Here is a 24,086-nt window from a genome sequence, read left to right as displayed (position 1 = left end):
TGGGATGAATATAAGACTGTCATCAGAGGATGTAGGGCGGCAATGAGGAAAGCTAAAGCTTCATTGGAGTTATGCAGAGAGAAATCTAATGAAATTCAGCAAGGGTAGAGTCTTGCATCTGGGAAAGAATAACCCTTTGTACCAGGAGAGGTTGGGGAATGAACTGTTAAGAGAGTAGTGTAGGGGAAAGTGACCTGGGGATCCTGGTGGACAGCAGGATGCCCATGAGCCAGCAATGTGCCCTCATGGCCAACAAGGTCAATGGCATCCTGGGGTGTATTAAAAGGACTGTGGGCAGTAGGTCGAGAGAGATTCTCCTCCTCCTCTACTCTGCTCTTGTGAGACCACATCTGGAATATTGTGTCCAGTTCTAGGCCCCTCAGTTCAAGAAGGACAGGGAGCTGCTGGAGAGAGTTCAGTGCAGGGTCACCAAGATGATGAAGGGAGTGAAGCATCTTCCTTCTGATGAGAGGCTAAGGGAGCTGAGACTCTTCAGCTAGGAGGAGACTGAGGGATGAGCTCATTACTGTTTTCAAATATATAAAGGGAGGGGGTCAGGAGGATGGAGCCAGGCTGTTCTCAGTGATGTCCAATGACAGGACAAGGGGCAGTGGGTACAAGCTGAAACACAAGAAGTTCCAAAGAAGCAAGGAAAATTTTTTTCACTGTGAGGGTGATGGAGCACTGGCACAGGCTGCCCAGATGGATTGTTGAGTCTCCTTCTCTGGAGATATTCAAAACCCACCTGGATGAGTTCCTGTGTAATCTACTCTAGCTGGCCTGCTCTGGCAAGGGGTTTGGACTAGATGATCTTTTGAGGTCCCTTCCAACCCTTAAGATTCTGTGATTTTGTGAAAGAAGGTAAGAAAAAATGACATGGGGTAAATTATTACCTATTTGCTTTATTCTTGAAGTGTTAGCAGAGAAAACATATCCAGATTCCATGTGCAGTTAACAATATATTGTCTCTCATACTGTGAAGCAGCACAAAACTACCTACCAAGAAACTAGCTCAGGTGATAGATGTTTGTGAGGGATTCATGAATTAAATTATCTATGCTTTCCTGTGCAGCAATCAGCCAGAAGAAGTAGGGATTAATTTATAATTTGCATAATACCAAGGGCTGACATACTCAAAGATGAGGAAATAGAATATTTCAGCTGGAAGGAACCTACAACTATCACCTAGTTCAAAATTTAGCCAAACAATTACAATTAATGTAAGTGGGGATTGTATGGTTAAGACTATCAATTAGCTTTATGTCTTCAACCAAGAGTCTTTATAGTGTCATAAATTTTCTTTTACAACCTAGTATTTGTGCTCCAGGTAAGCTGAACATTACATAGGCGTTGTTTAAATCCTACAAGAACACTCAAAATAAGATGCAGGACTGGTGAATGGAACAAACCAGGTGTTAGCTCAAGCTGATGTGATCTGTAAAGTTTAAATGCTCAGTAAGCTTACTGACAATAGCTAGCTGAGATTAGCAAAACCAATTTTATTCTTCACAGAGAAAGCACAATATCAGCAAAACAGGTTTTTCTCAGTGGTTAGGAAAAGAAAGGTTTTATGCAGAAGAATAAATTACATGAAGCAGAGAAAAACTAGTTGGGCAGTGGTTGTGCAATCAGTTTTACAGAGTGTCAGTCATTGTCTTGGCGTTTCCTAACCTATATATCAAATATGTATTACTGGAGTGTACCAGCTCATTTCTGAGGAGCTCCTGTGGGTAATATAGTTACTAACTCTAAGCACAGATATTTTTGCTTTGTACAGCTATCAGAAGATCCTCTCCATTCCATTAATCTGCTCCTCCAGTCCATTTTACTCCTCACCCCTCCTCTGGATGTGTGATGCAGAGTTAATTTGGCATTGTTGGCACTCTTTTACCTGCAGAGATGCCAGCTCTTAGGGTTGTAGGTAAGCATCTCCTCTGGCATCCCAAACCTTTGTAACTACTACAAAGCAAAAACCCCTAAACAAGTGCATTGAATATATTCACTTTGGATGATGGAGAAAAGCTGCAGCACAGCAAAAGAGGGTGGCAGAGTTTTCTTGGGAGAAAGTAATCAGAATATGCTCTGCTAGTACAGTTCCTGTTGTCTAATGGCAGTGATCCAAACATCATCTTTTTCCGCTAGAAATCAAGGGGACATCCACACCAGCCTTGACCTGAGGATGGAGACTGAGAGGTTAAGAAGAGAAGTCACCTAAGTAGGCTACTGATGAGTATGTTACTGTTTGAAGTCATTCCACTATCAAACAGGTCTGAATAACCACATTAATTATCTATATACAGTGTTAGAGACACACTGAAAATATGGACATGAGGGCTCACAAAATACAGAAATATTTGTTCTGTATTTATTTTGCTTTTCTTTAGCTAGATACTTAATTTCTTCCATTCTCCTCTTCCCTCTTAAGAAGACTCATGATTGGCAGTTTAATTTTTTCCTTTTTTCAGACTGTCAGTCACAGACAGTGTCTTGACTTACAAAGAGATCTTTTCTTATTCCAGAAGTCTTTTTTTTGTCAGTATGACTGCAGGCTTTATGCTTATCTCCTGCCTCTCAGATAAGCTCCCCCTTCACTAAGATCCATCCTATTATCTCAGCCTATTTCTATGTGATTTAACCTCCTCAAGATGAATAGATTTTTAAAATTTGTTTTATTTGAAAGTATTTTACTTGAGGAACTCAGTTCTGATACAATCTGGACTTATGGTATGCAGTTAAAGACTACAAACAATGATGAAGAAAGCTTTACATTTTCTGGAAAAAGCAGTTTTGCAAAAACTGTACATACACAACACACAAAAAATAAGAAGTTAAAACAAACAAACTGTTTTCTTCACATGGGCATAACTATTTCCAGGCTAGCAAAATTTTATGGCATATACTTCTGCCATTATGTTGTTGCAGTTACAGGAAAGATAATTTCTGTGCTTAGTTCACAAGTAACTAATAAATAATGTTTATTTTGTTAACAGCTTGCAGGTATATAAAGAGAAGAGAGCATCTTAAATATCCAATTCCTATATTCTTGAGGGCTTAAATACTCTATAGGCTTCTGGAATTAAGTGGCTGTGATTTGTCTGTGAATTCAGACATTTGCTTCATTAAAACTTTATTAATTCTAAACACAGTCTTCATTTCACATATTTCTGAATTGTCTTGACAGTTTTTCAAATACTTATTCTGTTGATAAGTTCATTTTAGTAACAACATGTTATTTATATTTGTATATGTGACTTAAACACCCAGATATTGTGGACAAATGGTATCTTCCAGAAAATCCCTACAAAGCAGAGTGGTAATCCTTCTATGTAAACACTTGAAGTGGGAAAGCTTCAGAATTTTCTAGACACATTAATCTAATCCTATTTGTGCCTCTCCAACTAAAGGGCAAAATAGATGCAGTGAACTTTTCTAAGGAAGACAGCCTTATGAAACTCACCTCAAAATGAACCACAGCAAGTCAGTTTTTCTTTGCAGGTAAGAGCTGTTTTTCTTTGGGTAGTAATAGCTCATTAGCACGACAGGTCAGGAAGCTGGGGAACAATCAGTTATGCCTGATGAAGTGGCTTCCAAGTTTCTTCGAGCTTGGCTCAGTCTAAGCAGAAAACAAAGGTGGGTTATGCAGTAGATAATGGGTAGGAGTAGTTCTGGAAACACTACGGAGGACGAAGGCTGAAGGAAATGTTCTGGCAAACTCAGTTTTGACTCCAGCAGAGGCTGACCTGCTATTTCACTTCCTAGGCTGTGATTTTTGGCAGTATGGCAGCAAATAATTTTCCCTGCCAAGTAAGTGAAAAGAAATGCATTCTCCATGACACATTAGTTTATGTGGCAGGTCAGGGAGGGTATCAGTGAATAGGAGCTCCAGCATCTTGTTCTGGCTTGGGTTGCACAGCTGAGATACTCTGCCTGCAGGAGCCAAGAGCATCTGATTACAACCTTCACTCACAGATGTCCCCACTGGCATGAACCCTAGTTATAGCCATCAGTGACATGTACTTTGACAGAACGGATATTTTCCAGGCTGCCTGAAGCTGCTAAGAGCTTGTGGGGCTGCACCCTCCATGTAGGAGGGGCTGTGCTCCAGGGCCAAAGAAGGAGAAACAAGTTTGAACATCCTAACAGTAAAGAGTCACTCTCTTTATGTGTATATAAATTGGTTTTCATCTTCCAGGTAGGAGGATTGAGACTTTGTTAATTTAATTCCAGTTTATGTCAAGAGATGATGAAGACTGGTGGACACATACTTAACTGGAGCCTAGCAGAAAGCTGGAACCTCCTCTACTTTATCCAAAGCATCTTTCAGGACTGATAACCTGAGGAGACATGAGCAAGCAAGGGGCTGTGAAACACAAGCATTGTGAAGCTATTCATTCCTCTACAGTTTAATATCACTCGTTAGTATACTCAGGCTGCGAAACAAGCAGAGTTTGACACCAATTGAGTCAGTTCTACTATCAAGGGTAAAAGTTTATGTCTTGATAAACACAGTTTTCTTAGGCAGCCAACAAAAGTTGCTAGTCAAAACTCAGTTGTCAACTTATTTTTACTAGAGTACCTGCTGTGGGCTTTCACCTAATGGCATGCACTCCCTTCATACCTTTACAGATGCTGTAAGCATCCCTGGCAAGGATTGTGATACTTCTTCCAATCAACATAAGAAGAATTTAGAATTGATTTCAACAGAAAAAGATGGAAAAAGAACAAAGCAGAACGTTCAATTTTTGAGTCTGTCAAAATGAATGATTGCATTTTGTTTGTTTGATCTAAATTAAAAGCGTCAACATCGCTTAAGCACAGCTCCCATTGGTGGCAGAAAGCAACAGCAAATGCATTAATTACTGTTCACTGACTAGAGGTATGATTTTGAGAAGCGATAGATTAGTGAATAATATACCTCCAATAATCACAGCTAAAGTGAATACACCAATTTGAAACATACAATCACCAATATCATTATTAGCTATTTTACTTTTGAAGAATCACTCCATTGAAAAGGATAATTGTATCAAAACCCTTTGAATTCTTTAATTAAAAAACATTTCTGTAACAAAAGGGTATAAGCAAGACCTATAAATGTTGACAATTTCATTAAAAATCTTACTCTCTCTCCAGTAATGATTACATTCTTGTGATTAGCTCCTCAGAGGAACAGCGTTAGGAACAATTCTTAACTTGCTCCTCTGCAAACCAATTCTCTTGACTTCTGAGCGTAGCTCCCTCCAAAATGCTGTGCTTTTCCCCCATGACAAACTATTCTGATGCCTGACTGTCTTCACGGGAAGGCAGGCTTATAAGGAGGAGAGATTGTTTTTTATAACCTAATTAGCTGGATAATCAGTTGCATTTTTCCTGTCGCAAGCTCCTTTGCGGAATCCTCACACTGTCAATTTCTAGGAGACAGTGTGAGGCTGTTGATGGACGTTGACGGTTAACGTAGAAGACTGATGGTAGTTTCCACTCACGTTTGCAAAGGCCTGGTTGTCTTTCTATCATTGCTGTGGTAGAAGCTGGATCAGAATGCAATTTATCCACAGATAGGAAAATCATCAAGGGAAGATCTGAAGATGTGGATGAAAAGTTTCATAAAGATATGGAAGATTAATTTCAGAGAGCCAAGGCTCACAAAGAAAACCTCGATTTGAAGCTGCTCCATAGGGGGTTATGAGTAATTTAGCACAAGAGGGAAACCTCAGCTGTTGTGCATGCAAAATACCACAACACTACATGTTTTAAAATGACAAAGCTGTTCCCTGGTTTTGTTTTTCTTTTTGTATCAGATAGAGCTGAAACTTCCTGACAATTAACCAAAGCAGGGAAACATGAAGTCAAGCATCACATTTTCCTAGATTTCACCTGAAAATAAGCAGCTGGGAGTAGTTCCACATTTGGAATTAGGTGCATAAGCCTCTCTTTTTGTGTCCTTCAAATTCAGTGATACTCAGGGTGTGTGTGGAAGGTGTCCCCTTCAGTGCTCTTCTTTATTGAGGCAGAAACAACCTGCCTGTCACTATGACATTGAGAGGGTACCTTTTGTCTTCCATTTTTTGCAAAGGTGCTTGAAAGAAATTAATACAGCTCTGAACTTCACTAATTGCTCACTTGATTATGCTTCTCTGCCACACTCTGTAGGTCTGTATCAGCCAAGGACATGAAATATACAGCTAATAACCGTTCTCCCACCCTCCCTCTCCCCCAGACTCTGCAGAGCATTGTCCTCACAAAATTATTCACAGAAACATCTGTATCACACTATCAGGAGGAAAATGCTTGAGCACTTGATGACTCTCTGAGGTCTTTTCCAACCTGAATTATTCTATGATTCTTCAATATCTTTCATGTTTGAACATGTGTATTTTCAGAGCAGCTGGACTTCTCAGAACATAGAGTTCCAGCCAAACCTATTCAACTGTATATGCACACAGGCAAAACAATCTGTATTAAGAGATATTATCAGACATAACTTCACAGATAACATTCATTACAATTAAAATGAAACATGGAAATCTATGAATTCATATATTTGTGTTACCCAGCTATTTATAGTATGAGACTGAGCTTCCAGAGAGAGAGCTCTCTCTTTAGAAAGAATTGAGTTCTTCTGTCTTTTGGTGGAATAATGCACAATTCAAGTTTTTGGCAAAGTTACCTTATATCACTTGAGTATAATGCTAAATCTGATAATTTCACCCTGAGCAACGATTCAGAAATAGGAAAAGTTTCACCTAAAACCCATCCACTGATTGCCAAAGTCAAACCTGTGGAACTGCACACATTTTAGAGAGCATTTAAGCCAAACAAATGTAAAGGGTTCCCAACTCTTAAGTGATAAAGCCTGCTGTGAGATTAACCGTACTTCTTTTCCAGTATCCTTTATGCAAGACTGTGAAGCTTAAACGAGTATATTTGAGCCTCCAGTTCAGTTTAGACCTCTAGTTCCTTTTGTTGGTTTTGTGCAGGAAGTTAAAATATTCCAACGAATTCGATGTTAAAAATTAAGACGACTCAGTTATATCTAATTAGGCATTTGCTAAGCAATACTATACCGCTTCTCACAACACAGAGAAGAAATAATAAATGCCAATCACTGCTTTCAGTACAGAAAAGGGATAAAATGTGTTTTTTCTTTGTAAAGCTTCTCTCGAAGAAGTTGAATATACTACTACAATAGTTTATATTTACTTTCTATGACCGAAAAATTCTGCTTTACTATGTATCTTGGATGGTGCTCGCAGTACTTCGGAGCTTAACTGCAATGTGAGTTCATTCCCACTAGGTGTTACCCTTCCTCTATGACTTATGAAGGAAACCGTCCTCCTCGAATAAACTCCGACCGCCCGTGCGTGTCCTACCCAAAATGCAAAACGGGCTCATTCTTCCATCGTGATGGAAACATCTTTCGTAACACTGATATAACAAAAGCTTTCCTCTTCAAAACAAGCCAACAAAACAATCCAAGAAACAAAACAAAACAAATCCAAAGCAAACATCTCAAAACCAAGGTAAACTCAAAATATTAGAAGAAGAAAAGCTGTTGGGTCTCATCAGTTTAAGACAACATGCATTTGATTATTTTGACAGTTCTGGTAGGCAGCTAGTAGCAAACATTGAAACGTGACTGTCTTATCTGAAGAAGCTATTGCTCAGAAATGTTATGGTACTGCACAGTCAAACAAACTCAAGTCCTCCTTTGTTGTCATAAAGCCTAGGCTGTCCATTAGACCATATTTAATGCTCTTTTTGGAGCATCTATGCCTTATGAGGCATTCTGTGGCAGCCTTAAATGTTACATGTACTAATGTTTCACTGTCTCCCATGCAAAATATGAATAAAACACTGAGATTACAACTGTGTTATGCAACCTGGTGACTGACACTTAAAGTATAAATAGTTGATGTGTTTACCCACTGTAACAGCCCCAGATAAAGTCCAGTTGTCCTCAATGGAGACAAATGTAGCCAAATGAAAAGAGACAGGAAATGGAGGAGAAAATAATTGAATGTTTTGTGAAGAGGAAAAAAATCTGTTAAAGCCCTGCAGCTTTGCATCCAGGCAAAGTAACTTCCCTTGTACAAAGCAGCAGTGAAGCTGGCCGGAGAATATAATTCTTCTTAAGACAGGTTGCTTTAAATCAGATAGCTCAGTGCTGGGCATGTTTTTAAGCCCAGAAAATGACTGCTATCCCAGAGACAGACACTGCAACCTGTGTCTTTTCCCAGCACTGCTGAATGATGTCTTCCCATGACAAGGCTGCATACTCCCCCTTTGAAGGAGGAGCCAACCTGCACATTGGCACATAAGACACGGCAGTGGGACAGACTGGTTTGTACCCCTGAAGAAAAATCTGGGATGGTGTCTCAAACAATGTGCTTGTTACAGCTGTGTCTCCCCCACCTCTACAAATGTGCGTGGCTTTGGACATCATATGGTGTTGCACTATGTGGTGGGTGCTTCCCATCTAGCCTCCCACTAGATGATAGGTGGAGGTAAAGCTCTGGAGAGCCCATGTCTGAAAGAGTAGTATAACTTGTCTGTGAAGCTTCTAAAACGTGCTGAAAGATCCATCAAGGTCATGTTTTACAAAGCCTGGTCTCAAATCTAACAAAGATCAAGGCAAATAAAAAGCTCAAGTCTAATAAATATATCAGTATTATTTTTGTTAACCTGAATTAATACTCACCTAATGCCAGAGAAATGAAGTTTAATTAACAGATTAAATAAGCATCCCATTTTTTTAACGTGTCAGTATTTGTGAGACTCACCTGCTGGTAGGTACAAAATCTTCTACTGCAAATTCTGCTATGAATAAGCACCCGCACGAGCACTATGTGATCTCATCTTCTGGGTGTACAGTTTAATCACAGTGCTTTCGATTAGAGAGCCCACACTAGGGAAGCAGAGTTTAAAATACGAATCTGTGGGAGGCTCTTGAGGTGGCTTCTCGGTGATGTTGGGGGGAGCTGCCATGTTAAGTGACTGAGAGGTAAAAGTAACTCCATGAAATCGTCACCAGCAAACCACCATGTGAAAATTTCATGTGCTTTGAGTCTGATGAGTTGACCCTAAAATAGTATAAGGGAAGAAAACAAAGATTCCCTGTGCACTAACAGATAAGTCATGTTATTTCCCCCTTGTTTTTCTGTATCGACAAACTCAGATGTTTAAATGGGTAACAAATCTGCTTCATTCAGGCTTATTTTGTTTCGCCCTGATCTTTCAGAACTGTTTTCATCACTTTCCTACTCCTCTCAGGAAAAAAAAAAAAGAGGAAAGACAAGCTGCTTGCTAGAAAATGTCAGCAAACCATCACATTTATCTATTTTGCTCCCATAAACGAAAATACTTGGTGGTCAGAGTTCTGGCAGCTGGCTTTACCACATGGAAAAATAATGTTCCACATCTTTGCTACCCTACTCTTAGTCTTTTTCAGATTAAATTTCTATAACTTCTGAGTGGTGCTCCAAGCCCACCCCATTTCCTTCCTTAGACCACAGTATCTCCCTGTCAGTTCTCCCTCAACACATCATTCTTTGTCATCCATTCCCTTCTCAAAACACCTATTTTTCAACTCCTCCTCTTCTTTCTCTTCTTCCTTTTCTTCCTTTTTTTTTCTCTTGGGCAAACTTAGCTTGCTTCTTGAGAACTAACTTGCCTTTCCTTCCTCTCCTGTTTCTCAATTTTTGAAGGACTTCTTACCCCCTGCCTCTGCATCTTTTGATTTCTACTTCATGGACAGCTGCATTATTAAGGTATTTGCAGCAGGGTAGCCCAGAGAGGGCTTCTCTCACCCCTGTGAAAGCAAGGCATTGACCATTGCCTTCATTCTCCTCAGACTTTCCTGTCCTTTCATCTGTTCTCTCCAGGAAGAAAGCACACTTGAACTCTCAGAAGAGAGCAACAGAGTAGATCGAGGCAGCAGCTCCCTACTGTTTCTTGCAAAGCGACAGAATTGTAGCTGAAATTCAAGCAAAAAGCCTGAAACATAATTTAAATGCTCTCTGCCAACACATGTTAAATAGGTGCTTATGTTTCACGCAGATCCCCATGTACCTAATGAATCCAAATTAAATTTGAGCTGTAAGGGCATCCAATTACACATGCTACACAAATGCGAGGAGCCAAGCCCTCACGGTAAAGTGCTGCTTGGCAGGTGGCTGCAGGGAACCCCATCCTCTCCAGGGTCCCCATCCTCTCTGGGCATTCCCCTAGCCCGGTGGCAGGGCAACCCCATGTCGTGAGCTCCGTGTCACTTGACAGGGCGGGAGCAGCTCCCCCAACTGTCCCCTCAAGGATGCGGATCGGCTGGAGGCTTTCACGGGGTCCTAAGGACGTTTAAAAGGGCCACACTGTGTGGCAAGAATGTCTTGCAAGACACAGGCAAGGGACCGGGTGAGATGAGTGTGGTCAGCACTGCACGCTGGCGTTTTCCCCTGTGAAGGTGACAGGAGGGAGGGGGCACGGTAACCTCGTCGGATGGGTCCCTTGGCGAGGGTTTGGACAAGCGTTAGAAAGATTATCAGGGGCACAGGATGGCTCCTTCGGCGCGGCAGCAGCCTCTCGCCGCTTCCCCGCTCCTGCACCTCGGGGCGAACGGAGTGTTTCTTGCCAGCGAAAGCCAAGGCATTTGGGAGAAACTGCTCCCTCCCCCCACTCCCTGCTCTCACTTTCCGTGGTTTTAACCCCCGCCAGTCGCATACCGCGGTGCCCGTCCACGGTGCAGCGAGAGGGTCCTCGCCGCAGCCACTGAAGGAGGACCGGGAGGGAGGGAGACACACACATACACACACATACACACAAGCGACGACGACAACGGGGGACCCTGCGTCAGTGCAGAGCCGTCCCCTTCCCCTCCCCGTGCGCTCGGCTCTGCCTCTCGCCAGCCTCCCACGCCTCCCGCGAGGTGCGGCCGCGCTACATAAACACGGCCCCGCCGCCGCCGCCGGGGCTGTCCGTTCGCAGCCCGACGGAGACGCTCGGCCGGCAGCAGGCGGCGGGGTGCGCAGCGGCGGCGGGCAGCGGAGCGGCGGCGCCCGCGCAGCTCCCGCTACAGACGGGGCGGGAAGCTCCGGCGGGCAGCGGCGGAGGGCTGCGCGCTCCCCCGCCGGAGCCCCGGCGGCAGGAGGAGGAGGCGGAGTAGCGGCGGCGGCTCCCCGCCGGCGGCAGGCTCCCTGCGGTATGGCCCTGGCGGACAGCGCCCGCGGGCTGCCCAACGGCGGCGGCGTGTCGCCGGCGGCAGGGAGCGGGGCGGCGGGGAGCGGGGCGGCGGCGGCGGGCGGCTGGTCGTCCTTCCCGGAGATCGTGGAGCTGAACGTGGGCGGGCAGGTGTACGTGACGCGGCGGTGCACCGTGGTCTCGGTGCGCGACTCGTTGCTCTGGCGCATGTTCTCGCAGCAGCAGCCCAGCGAGCTGCCCCGGGACAGCAAGGGCCGCTTCTTCCTCGACCGCGACGGCTTCCTCTTCCGCTACATCCTGGACTACTTGCGGGACCTGCAGCTGGTGCTGCCCGAGCACTTCCCCGAGCGCAGCCGTCTTCAGCGGGAGGCCGAGTACTTCCAGCTGCCCGACCTTGCTCGCCGCTTGGCACAGGCACGAGGGGCCACCGCCGCCCGACCCGCCGCCCTGCACCGCGACGGCTCGCTCTGCGCCGACGAGCCGCCGCCGCCGCCGCTCCTTGGCTACCTGGAGGCCGAGCCGCTGGAGGGAGGCGGCGGCGGGGCCGCGGCGTCCGCCCCGTCGCCCACCGCCAGCCGCAGCCCCTCGGGTGGACCGCTGCTCACGCCCTCGCAGTCGCTGGACGGGGCGGGCGGGCGACGCTCGGGCTACATTACTATCGGCTACCGGGGGTCCTATACCATCGGGCGGGAGGCGCAGGCTGACGCCAAGTTCCGGCGGGTGGCTCGCATCACCGTCTGCGGCAAGACGGCGCTGGCCAAGGAGGTCTTCGGGGAGACGCTGAACGAGAGCCGCGACCCCGACCGCCCCCCCGAGCGCTACACCGCCCGCTACTACCTCAAGTTCAACTTCCTGGAGCAAGCGTTCGACCGGCTGTCCGAGGCCGGCTTCCGCATGGCCGCCTGCTCTTCCACCGGCACCTGCGCCTTCGGCCCCGAGCAGGGCGGGCCTGCCGACGACAAGATCTGGACCAGCTACACTGAGTATGTCTTCTGCCGGGACTGAGCATCTGTCCGGCCAGTGGCCTGGGAATGAGGCAGCGGCCCCTGCGCACCCACCCTCGCATCCACAGTCCCCTCCCAGCCTGGAGGAAGGAGGACGTGGAGGGGAGCTGCACCCCCCTTCGCTTTCCTCACCCCGGTGCCTGCCTCCGTGCAGAAGGCAGGTCAGCCCCCGCCCTTCCTGCACGCACCTCCTGACGGCCCTGGGGACGGGAGCTCACCGTCTTGTGCCTCAGCCGCCACATCCCTGCTTGGCCACCGTGGCCCTGCTCAGCAGCCGTATCCTAGCTCACACCATCATCCTCTCTCCCACACTTCCCAGTAGCTGTGTTGGTAGCGAGGAAGGAGAGAGGTAGTGGCAACAGACCCATGCCAGGAAAGCGTGCATGTGCACCCAGCCCTTAACCCCTGTCCACACACATGGACAGGGATGACTGTCAGGGTGAGGTATTCAAAAAAGCACCCATTTAAGGGCCAGGGAGCTTTTCAGTTGCTTTTCAGCAACTTCTGTCAAAGATGGTTTGACAAATGGCTGTCTTTTGTCATCCTCATACCCTTAAGTGGGATTCTACCTTGTTGGAGGACCCATGATGGTCCCTTTTATTCTCTGCCCACATGAAAGCGATGCTTGTCTGTGAAGGGCCATCACATAGAAGTGATCCCTGACTGTGAGGAGTTGGCACTCATACTTCACCTGCAGAGATAAGTAATTTTGCAGGAGATGTGCATGTGGCCCTTCATAACCAGTTGCATCTATCTCTCTTCCCTGCTTCCCGTCTCTCTGCAAATTCCCCCTCTCCAAGCTGTTAAACTGGACCAGGACCTGCATAGCAGGTGCATAAGGCTGATGTGAAAGGACAGGTTCACTGGATCACCACCCGTTTGAACTGTAAAGTGTCCTCAGAGACACAAATTTATTCCCTTGAGAGGTAAAACAATGATGCTTTGAAAAATTAAAATGGTCATGAATCATAGCTTTCATGGGTGATGTGGAGCCCTCTTGAAGTTACTGTCTAGAAGATGCATAGAAAATCTCTATGCATATTTCCCTAAACACCCTCAAAACAATGGGGGTGAAATGAAGCCAGGCTTGACAAAGGTAGGGCTTGCTTCCTGGGAAGCTGAGACCATGTATGTTGATTTAATGCAGAGGTACATTATAAGTGTAATCAAGAGCAACCTGCTTGTTACTTTTAAGTTTTGTCATGCTAGTGCTGTAAAACTTTGAAGCCAACAGAACTGATACTGAAACCACTTTTTTAAGAAACACTTTCTTGGTTTCCATGGCAGTACTACCAGGACAATGAAACTGCTGAGAGTCAAGTACTTCTTTCTAGACAAAACTAGTGCTTTTTAGAGAGGAATAAGCCCCATCCTTACAAACACAAGAATGATGCCAACTGTCTTTAGGGGAAGTTACCCTTCCTAAACTGTATTTGGTTTGTGCTTTCTTTCTGGGAGGAGAAACACGTAGCTTGCTTTGGAACAGATGATCTGAGCAGCAGGTTTTACAATAGAGAAGACTGAGCAACTCTTTCTAATAAATTCATGAAGATGGGGGTACAAAAGCACTTTCCTCTAAAACCTGAAATTGATTTAAAAGCCTTTGTTATCTGTTTTAAACCTTCACAGAAAAATACCCTAAATATTTCTGAAGTGTTGGTACATGTTAAAGGCTTGAAGTTACAGTTTTAAAACTCTTGGATAATAAATTGTTCTAACTCCAAATTTAGAAGTACTGCTAGTGCTTGTATTCTAACCAAAGACTTTCACAGTAGGGTTTTATTTTTAAAACCTTAATTCCTTTGAAAAGAGCTATAGCTTCAAATGTATTGAGTTGAGTTTCAGTGCTCTGTCTCTCTTCACCACTTGGTCTTTCATTAAATGCATGCACACCCACATGAAATGGAACATTAATTTGCATCACCATGTGTTGGGGTTTTTTTAATAGTAGCAAGATTGTTTATCAATGTGATTAAATTGATGCGCATACAAAAGCGCTGGGTATTGTCCAGTTGTAGATAGTTGTAAAATGTAGTATTTTTAAAAGGAGAGACATGTATACTTGCCAAATTAGATGAGCAATAAGAGTGAGAGGCCAATACACCTGAAGACGGAATGAAACCTGTTTGTCCTATGCCTTACTCTGAGATGATTTCTTTGTGCTTAACTTATTTATACCACAAGTGAAAGGACATTGATCACAGCTACTAGATCTTTACAATGCCGTTCTTGAGAATAATGACTGTCTTTTTCTAGTTTCTGTTAAGTAATTCTGAAGTATGTTTTTTAAGATTTTGTATAAAATGGCTTTTCAGTAAAGTGTTCAAATTCACTCGAGATAGCTTTCTTTTTTTTTTTTAAGAATCTGGTAGCTTACTAAATCCATCATAGGAGCTATGAATAGAGGCAGTTTTAAATGGAACTTGTGATTTAGTGTACATATATATACATATATAAACATTTTACACGGATCATTTAGTTTTTTAATCATTTCAGTGCAGCAGAATTTCATAATATATCTAGCTGAGCATTTACATATTACGCTGTGTACATAACATTGTAATGTTTTACTGGTTTCCTATACTTGTTTCTATGGGAAAACTGAATATTGAGTATCAACTTGTAGAACTGAAGTCAATTGCATATTTGCTTTGAATGTGAATCACAATTAAACTTCCAGGTGGCTGAATGCATCTCAAAAAGAAAAAAACCAAGATTGCCTGTATTTTGATTGATGATTGCCTATCTGTTTGCTGGGAAATGACACAGAAATTCCCATATTTTAAGTAAAAATGGCTGTAATAAAAACATAATGTGATGATTTTTTAAATCTTTTTGTCTGTGATCAAAACTCGAAACATTATTAGTATTAGGAAATGGAGCCCTTGGTTTACTGATAACTCATTACATTTAGGCTTAAAATGACTTAAATGTAAACCAATGTTTTTCTTAAATATTATTCAGTAATTTCAGTAAAATTTGTAAATGGTAAAGTGCCCAAGGCAAAGTCACTGAGATTTGCTGGTCTCTTCTATTGAGAGCTCAAAGAACAGGTAAACACAATGATTCTGCGAACCTGTTGACGCAGGACAAAAATCTAAAGGCACAATACTAGAGTCCTGTATACATTTTGCAGCTCTTCTTATTCACAATTTGTGTACTTAATGGATGATTACAGTAGCATTTACAAGTGCTGTTAATAAACCAGAGGCAGTCTTTTCATTGGAAGTTAAGGCATAGGTCTTTTCAATGATGCATATTGTGAAGGGTGACTTTGCAGATATTTGATAGGATGTTTATATTTTTATACATGTAGATAACGAGCCACTTATTCATTCTTATTTTCACATGTATAACATTGAAAATAAAGATTCTCCTAGGAAAATGTTGCATACCAAATTAAATTCTTGTTCTTTAAATATTAACTCAGCTGTGTGGTTTATGCTGTCCTTTTTCCTCTTGGTAAAGATGTCGTTAACTTTTCTCTCTCTTCAACAGTACCATAGTCATAGCTTCAGCAAAGACTCCAAACTAACAAATGAAGCAGAAACATCGAGTAAGGAATATTATCTGTGTAAGCATCTCTAGTAACACCTGTGGCAAGATAAATAGAAATGTATATTGCACAGACTGTATGCTTTTAAGTGTCACAGAGAATTTTTATAGTACCGGTCAATAGAAATCAATCCTCAGCTTAATTTGAATAAGCATAGAGCGATTGTTTAAATCAAACAATAATTTGTTTCAAAACTCACTGGTGTTTTTTATGAATCCAGAGAATAATCACATTGGATATAGTGCTCATTTAATGAAAGAAATATTATTATCTAAGGAAATAAATGATCCAAGAGAAATACACTTAGAAATTCTGTTAAGGAACAGAGGAGTGATCTTGTTACCTAATCTCTGGTGAGCTGTTATAAGCCTAATGGCTTATAATAAACCTGTAGCCAGTTTCAGAGAAAATGAATAGCTGGTGTAATCCATGTGTGTGAAGTTTCTATATATTTAATAAAAATTTCTGGGGTAGCATGGTTATAATGCAAAGGAACCAGCTGAAGAAAGGTTAATCAGCCATTTTATTTGACAGCTCAATAGAGTTTGAGAGCTTTGTCATCCTGCTATAATATAAGAAAGGAGGTTGTTCGATGAGCAACAAAACTTTGAGTCTGTCCTACAGGCTGAGGTCTCATTTCCTTTCTACTACCACTTCAGTTACTCTCCTCACTCCCATTCTTTTTCATTTCACTTCTACTAGGCAAAAGATAGTATGTTCTTTGGCAGAGCCAGCTTCTGCTGGTGCTGAAGGTTTTGGCTGAATTCTACCTTTTTCCTTCAGTGAACTACGGATGTTTTTTTCCTTTTCCTTTATGCAGACAGCAGTATTCATGGAATTTGTAAGAACCTAACATCTGTGAGGATTTTTAGTTCTTTCAATTGTGTTGGAAATTGCCCATCAACTCAGAAGTTAAGGGGGACAGATGTCCACTCAAATGGACGATGTAAGTGTCTGAGCCTTATTTCCTTAGGAAACAAGGCTAGCAACAAATTACTGTAATTAATGTCTGGCACTGTCTATATAAAACCTTTTGTCAAAGGAGGATGGAGTAGTCTGAGTATTCTAAACCCCTATAGACTGAGGAGGCAAGCAGTCATGCTTATTTTTATGACACTGGCCAGTCAGACAAATAAATGAGCGGACTAGAACAGATTAAAAATAGTTCCAGAAGTATTTCCTCCAAATTTCTGCAATGTTTCCAAGCACAGGTTGAACAGCTTTGAGCCTTGTTACAACTGCTTGGTTTGGTTGCCTGTCTGAAACCCTTCTGTTGGTACCTCTGCTGGACAAACTTTTTGTTATGAAAAGGGAGCTTTTATGATTCCTCCTGCCTTTTTGGCCGGCAGCGTCAGATCAAAGCATGCAGGAAAGTATCTTCTGAAGGCTAGATTTGAGACAGGTTTGTTTTGTTTTGTTTTCATTATAGGAAATCTTCAGCGTAGCTGTTAATAAATGTGGTATTTCTTTTGAAAGTACTAGCATTTAAGTTTATGAAATGGAATGCTAATTTTGTTTTTCATTAACATGAGCTGCATGTGTTTTTCCCCTTGCAGTGAACTGTATTAGATGTGAGGCCGTGCTGCTAAACAAAACTGTTGTGTATGATTGCAGGAGTATTAATACCACTGCTGCAAGTCATCTGTTGGAAACATGCAGCACTACTGCTGAGACAGTCAAAACCAAATAATCACATTTCTTATCTGTTCCCCTCTCCACTGTGTCCAAACTGGAATAAAATTAAGCTCTGTTACACATTTCTTGCTCTAAAAGTTTTTTTCAGCACATACTGTGCAGTATTTGATACTTTCATCAAAGCTGTTGGCAACAGTGAGTCAGGGTTTTGAAGCAGATCTGTGATCTGTTTCCTTATGAGCTAATAAGAGCTGGGAAAAATCCTTGCACAGAGTGGAAACAACCTCATGCAGTTCTGCGGAAATTTCTTGGTATCACGAGAAAGTCAAGATACTTTTCTGTCTAATCCAGCTAAGAAATTCACACATAAAAACGAATGAATTAATCCTGTAATTTACTCCAGTTAAAAAAAGAAAAAAAAAGTGAAATAAAGGAGAAAGCTGTCACACATATTCTTCAGGAGGGAACAGAGTGCTGGTGTGGTGAGAACAACCTTTCCTATTGGTTTCAGGGATAACTGTAATAACCCACAATGCTGCCACCTCATTTTTTACCTTTTTTTCTGGTCATGACTGAACTTTAGAGTCACACCAACACTTAACAAACAGTCCTTTAGTAGAGCATATCATCATAACTATGTAGAGTCCCTTTACAAGGGCAGAGACTGTTCCAGGAATGTGAGTCTTCTTTTTTTTTTAGCTTTTAGTAAGGGATCCCAATTATGGATTTTTTTGTTGTTTCAAATCTACGATCTTGTACAAACACTCTTAATTTTCTTCACCTTGTAAAATTCACATTCACATCTTCCTATGGCTGATAGCTCAAAGCACAAGTATATCAGAAAGCTGCAAGGAACAGGAAGCCTTGCATGACATACAAGTGCTACACGTCAATTCATTCCTGCCTTTGTTCCTGTGGTCTGTTGCAGTGAGAGCTAAGCTGGGTGGGCAGCTGGGTCTCAGGCTGACCCACTGAACCTGAGAGCAGCTGCCCCTTCTGCCTTGCATCCTTCCCAGACCTGACCAAGACTAGGGTTTGCTAGTCCCTAAACCAGAAACTTGCGTGAATAAAGGAGCAACATTTGTATTCTGGAGAGCTTTGTGTGGCCCAGCAGCCACAAATTGGCACTTCTTCAGCACTAGACTTCTGACCCACTTATTCCCAGAACTTGTTTTCACAGTCTGTACGTCATCTGTGGTCTCAGTATGGTTGGAACATGGGAAAGATTTAGCTGTTTACAGTCAGCTGCCTAATAGATTATCTGCTGTGGTGCTAAAGGGATGATAAAGACAGTTAAAAACCAGTTTTACGGTTCCTTAAAATTTTGTGGTCTGAATAAACCATGAAAAGTGCTGCATAAACTATAATAAAACTGGATAAAGGCACCTTTTCTTTTGTAGGTTAGAGCGATGGCTTTATTAGTTTTGCTGCAGCACTAGCCTCTATTCACTTGGACTTGTTTGTATCACGTTAAAGGCTGGAGAGCACTCAGTTGTGGACAACTGCACCAAATAGTCATATTTCTTTAGAAAATGTTAGAGGAAGAGTATATCTATACAAATGCACTAGCCTTTCGATTTCTAAAAGAAAAAGTTCATGGGTTGCTTGCAGATTGTAAGATTGCATGTTTGTCAACACATCACCACCTAGGGTTTGAGGACAGAAAGAAATGTCCAAATCACGTAGTCTGCTGTTCTACATAGCATATACTGTAGGTCTTCCATGAAGAGAGTCTTTAAGGCAGGCAGTGAAATCTCTTTGACTGTCATCTAATGACATGCATGGTACTACTGGTGAAAACGACATTATCACAGTGCTTGATTAAGTGTTTTACTGTGAATGTCACCAGCTTTGGCTTCCACCCAGAAGGGTCTATAATATCGTCTTCACTCATACCAGGAGGCTGGAGAGACAGTTTTGTAGGAGGATATGTGCAGAGGCAGTTCATTTGATCTAAATATGGGGATTAATTGTCTATATTTTCTTTCAGTTTCCTGCCACTTGTCTGTGTAACCAGAAAAGTGTGTTGGTGCTGCTTATGTGGCCATGGGATGAAACAGTCCAGGGACCAGATGCGGATGAAAACCTTAAGCAAACAGAAAAGGTCAGGTTAGTTGTCAACCAGAGCAGCTCTCTGAACTGTCTCACAGCACAATAAAGTTACTAGCGCTAGCAGAAATGGTCTGACGGCTAGACAGAGTGAGCCCCTGTGGTCTGTCAACAGGCAGGTTTTTTACTCCTTTAGTCGTCTCACATTTCTTCTCTAAATCCTCTTCAATTTATCAACATCTTTTGAACTGCTGATTTCAGATACTGCGTATTCTAGTAAGGGAATGCACTAAAGCAAAGTAAAATTTCTGTCTCCTATCCTCTATTTTTTTCCCATTCATCTGTCCAAGGTTTGAGTTGACAGTCCCAGGGACTGAAGCATCACTGGAGTTTATGTTCAGTAAACCACCACTGTGAGCACCTGTGTTCTTTCCTCCAAATGTTGTCTCAATTATCTGTCAGAATGCTTGGCAGCGTATAAGGTGTTTTCTTATTAAACCTTGTACCATGACTTAACTTCTGACAACTAAATAGCCTTAAAAACAAAGCAAAACTGATACAAGAGGATCTATTTTCTATACATCTGTGTTGATGGACATTACTGTGTCACATAAATGTTTGGTATATTTTCTTGCTAGTTATTCCATTGGATAAGTAATTTTCTACTGGACAAATAGATGGCCAAGGATTGAGGAAAGATTGAAGTAAAGGTGGCAGGGCTAAAGTTCCCAAATTACCTCATTTAAAAAAAAAATATTGTTTGCAAATACAAATAGTTTCTGGGTTTTTTTCCAGTCCTTTGGAGCTTCTCCAGGTTTCTGAGACCAAGAAGGCTGCATTGCTAATTACATGGGCTCGTAAAGACAGTGGATGTAAATTGGCCAGACCTGCTTAAAAAAAACCAACCCCAACTTGTTGCTCATCTTTTTTGGATAAGTCTCAGATGGGAAATTGTTCATTATTCTCAACAGACCAGCAGAGGAAAACATTTATACTTTTCCTGAACTAACAAGCCTCTAATTTCCATCCAGTTATGAATCAATACAATTTTTCACATTGTTCCTAATAAAATTAAACCATTTGGTTTCAAATCATGCTGACTTCTGTTTTCTTTGTGTTCTTTTCCTTACCTAATTTAATTTATACAATGCAATTAGTACAGCATTTGGAATTTATACCTTTTGATCTATACATGTTGTGATAGCCTTCTCTTTCCCTATTAGAGTTTGTATCTATGACTTTTTAATAACAGCTATTTGCATCCTGTCCTGGGAGGTACTGCATAACTATAACTCCCGTTGACCTCAATAAAAGGTGCTGCCACTGCAGGATGTAAAGGAGAATTTAACAAAACCAACATTCTCTCTTTTACATTCAGGACTTTACATTTATATTTATTTACTGAAACTGTAACCTAGAATTTAGAAATAGAGTATTTTTGAAGGTTTCTTGTTATGCAGTTAGTGAGAATTTATACCATAATGTTACTTTGTATTTTGACCATTTAATCTCATTCTAATTGTTGTGGTGCACACTCAAAGAGTGTCTAGAGGATATACTAGAGGAATATTTTCTCAGATCTTTCCTAGCACTGTACTGACATATCTAATAGTTGCTTCTTCTTTATATTCAGTTATTTCTCTTATTTGTAAACTACATTTAGAGAGTCACATAAGAACATTGCTGATGTGCACTTTGGAGTGCTATACAAACAGCTCAATCCTTTGCTGTTAACCAGACTTGCACTCACTGGAGCTGTTACTTGCTTTTTTTGAGGCCCTACTTCCAATACATTTCCAATACATAAGAATTGGTACGGCAATCAGAGGGAAAACATGGAAACTCACCTGTGATAAAGGTGTGTGGCCAGGTAAGAGTGTCATTGGTGACAATTTCTTAGCTCCTAGGGGCTGTATGCTTTTCCTACCCACCCCACAAACTCACTTTGTGGAGGATGATACTGTCTGGATAAATAATAAACACTGAACATTACAAGTAATAGGTTTTAGTAGCTTTTTTCTTTGTGTTCATTGCATTATCCCCCAAGAGAAGGCCCTATCATAGCTTTGTTTTTAATTCCCTCACTGTAACCCACACAATTGTCCTCACCATTTTTGCTTTGATAGTCTCTTAAATAGCTCAACATTCTTCCCACAGTTTTGTTTGCAGAAGTAGATTACAGAAAATTGAGGATGAAACATGGCTTTAAATTAGCATCCCTAGACAACATGTGATTACTTTTAACCTTAATTTTTGTAGCAGCAAATGAGAATACAAAAGTCACTGGCTGAAATCAGCAGGTCATTCCCATTATATGGAATGATAGAATATGTAGTTTGGAATAACTTGGTTTAAATCAAGCGAGAAAGTAGTTCTGAGGTCAGAGTGGCTCTCTTCTGTAATAGCAATTACCTAATACTGATTTTTTTCCCCCAAGATGAAGTATGTATCACACAGACATTTCAAGAGGACATCCAAAGGCAGAATACTGGACAATCCTTGACACCAAACTGGGAGGACTGTCTGATTCCCCAGAAGGCTGTGCTGCCATTCAGCGAGATCTTGACCAGATGGGGAGTTGGGCAGAGAGGAACCTCGTGAGGTTCAACAAGGGCAAGTGCAGAGTCCTGCCTCTGGGGAGGAATAACCCCATGCACCAGTACAGACTGGGGATTGACTTGCTGGAGAGCAGCTCTGCAGAGAGATCTGGGAGTCCTGATTGATAATAAACTAACCATGAGCCAGCAATGTGCCCTCGTGATCAAGAAGGCCAATGGCATCCTGGGATGCATCAAGAAGAGTGTGGCCAGCAGGTCAAGGGAGGTTCTTCTTGCCGTCTACTCTGCCCTGGTGAGGCCTCATCTGGAATCCTGTGTCCAGTTCTGGGCTCCTCAGCTCAAGAGGGACAGAGAACTTCTGGAGAGAATCCAGTGCAGGGCCACCAAGATGGGACTGGGACATCTTTCATGCGAGGAAAGGCTGCGAGAACTGGGGCTGTTTAGTCTGGAGAAGAGGAGACTGAGGGGGGTCTTACTACTATTTACAAATATCTAAAGGGTGGGTGTCAGGAGTTTGGGGCATCACTTTTTTCTATTGCATTTAGGAACAGGACAGGGGGTAATGGGATGAAGCTGGAACACAAAAAGTTCCACTTAAATATAAGAAAAAACTATTTCACTGTGAGGGTGAAGGAGCAGTGGCACAGGCTGCCCAGAGGGGTTGTGGAGTCTCCTTCCTTGGAGGTCTTCAAGACCTGTCTGGACATGTTCCTATGCAACCTGATCTAGGTGACCCTGCTTCTGCAGGAGGGTTGGACTAGATAATCTTTAAAGGTCCCTTCCAACCATTCTATGATTCTATGATTTTGGAATGATAAAATCCTCCAAGTCTCCCATCTTTTGAAAAAGATACTGTGTCCTTGTGAAACTTCTGTGTTTTCCCTCTGACATATCACCAACTAGGAAACATATTTCACCATTCCTCTCATTCTACAGCAATTTTCATATTTCCTAAGACAACATATTGGCTTGCAGTTTTTCTTTCCAGTTTTTATCTTCCTTAACTGAACCTTTGCTATTTCTACACCTTCTGCAACAGCTGATAGATGTGTGCTTCTAGTGAGCCTGATCTTGAATTCAATGATTTACCTACTGTGTTAAGTCTTTTAGCTCTTCCATTTTCAGCTCCTTTATATAAAAAGGCTTCCGTCTGAGGCATGTGATTCTGTCAGTGCATACTGTACTATCTGTGGTATACTTACAGGTACATAGGAATTGCCATACCACCTCAGCTAACTGCTTTGCTCAGTCATTTATCCTCTTTGATCGTGACTGGCAGTGGGAACATCAAAGGAAACTGTAAGAATCTCTGTAAAGTCTATGGAACATCCCAGAGTACTGTGCCATTTTAAAGTATGTGGCAAAACATTTTGCTTATGCATTTAATAAGGAATTGTATGCTGTAAGTGAACTATGTAAAAGCATTATGCTTTGCAGATTTCCTTTCCCTAAGGGGAGGCCACTAGAAGAAATGTTCTGGTTTACACATGTGGAGAATCCTACACAGTACTGATGTACCTACACAGTAGTTACACTGTGCTATTGCAATATGAATAGAATTGCCCTGCTCTTTCTGCTCAGCTTCACTTGGCTCAGGCTTTCTAAAAGAACTTTCACCTCTCCCATTATATTTTTTCACTTGAAGAAGAATTTGCTGTGTGATTTTCAGAGAACGTTTTTATTATTTTGATAGGAAAAGTAAGAAAATTCTCTTTTCCATGGATACTGTATGGAAAAAAAAGATTTAGAAAGAGATTTTTTAAAGTTTTGTGACTGTCTTAGCATTTTTTTCCCCCTCAGGATTTCTTCTTATTGTTACTTTATGGATTTAATGGTTTTATTTGCTATAGTTTAGAATATTTTTTAATCTGCCTGTTGACTGCTGTCAATCAAATTTTGTGAGTTTAATAGAGTAATTTTGAGGTTTTTACTGGTCCAGTCAAAACTTGCAGCCTACATTGGCTATATGGGACCAGGCAAATTCAAATGCATGCATAGGCATGCATCTACTTCATTCCTCTTTTTTGTTTCTCACGGGTTTTTTTTAGTTTATTTTTAATGAAATTCTCTCCAGCTGTAAAGGGATTGATAATA

At 42.1% G+C, this 24,086-nt stretch overlaps 1 protein-coding gene across 1 annotated transcript; it reads left to right on the top strand.

Moving 5' to 3' along the window:
• Positions 1 to 10,983: 10,983 nt before the first annotated feature.
• On the top strand, positions 10,984 to 15,579 carry KCTD12 (potassium channel tetramerization domain containing 12). Its single transcript, XM_061995628.1, has one exon. The coding sequence runs from the start codon at positions 11,194 to 11,196 to the stop codon at positions 12,193 to 12,195; it is 1,002 nt and encodes a 333-aa protein (XP_061851612.1). The 5' UTR covers positions 10,984 to 11,193; the 3' UTR covers positions 12,196 to 15,579.
• Positions 15,580 to 24,086: the final 8,507 nt, after the last annotated feature.

Source organism: Colius striatus, chromosome 1 (genome assembly GCF_028858725.1).
Source record: "Colius striatus isolate bColStr4 chromosome 1, bColStr4.1.hap1, whole genome shotgun sequence".
Taxonomy (NCBI): Eukaryota; Metazoa; Chordata; class Aves; order Coliiformes; family Coliidae; genus Colius; species Colius striatus.
The sequence above is the reverse complement of the archived record's forward strand: the minus strand, read 5'-3'. Positions and strand labels throughout refer to the sequence as shown.

Excerpts from the sequence above, each read along its gene's own strand:
- KCTD12 (XM_061995628.1), top strand. The coding sequence starts at position 11,194 with ATGGCCCTGGCGGACAGCGCCCGCGGGCTGCCCAACGGCGGCGGCGTG.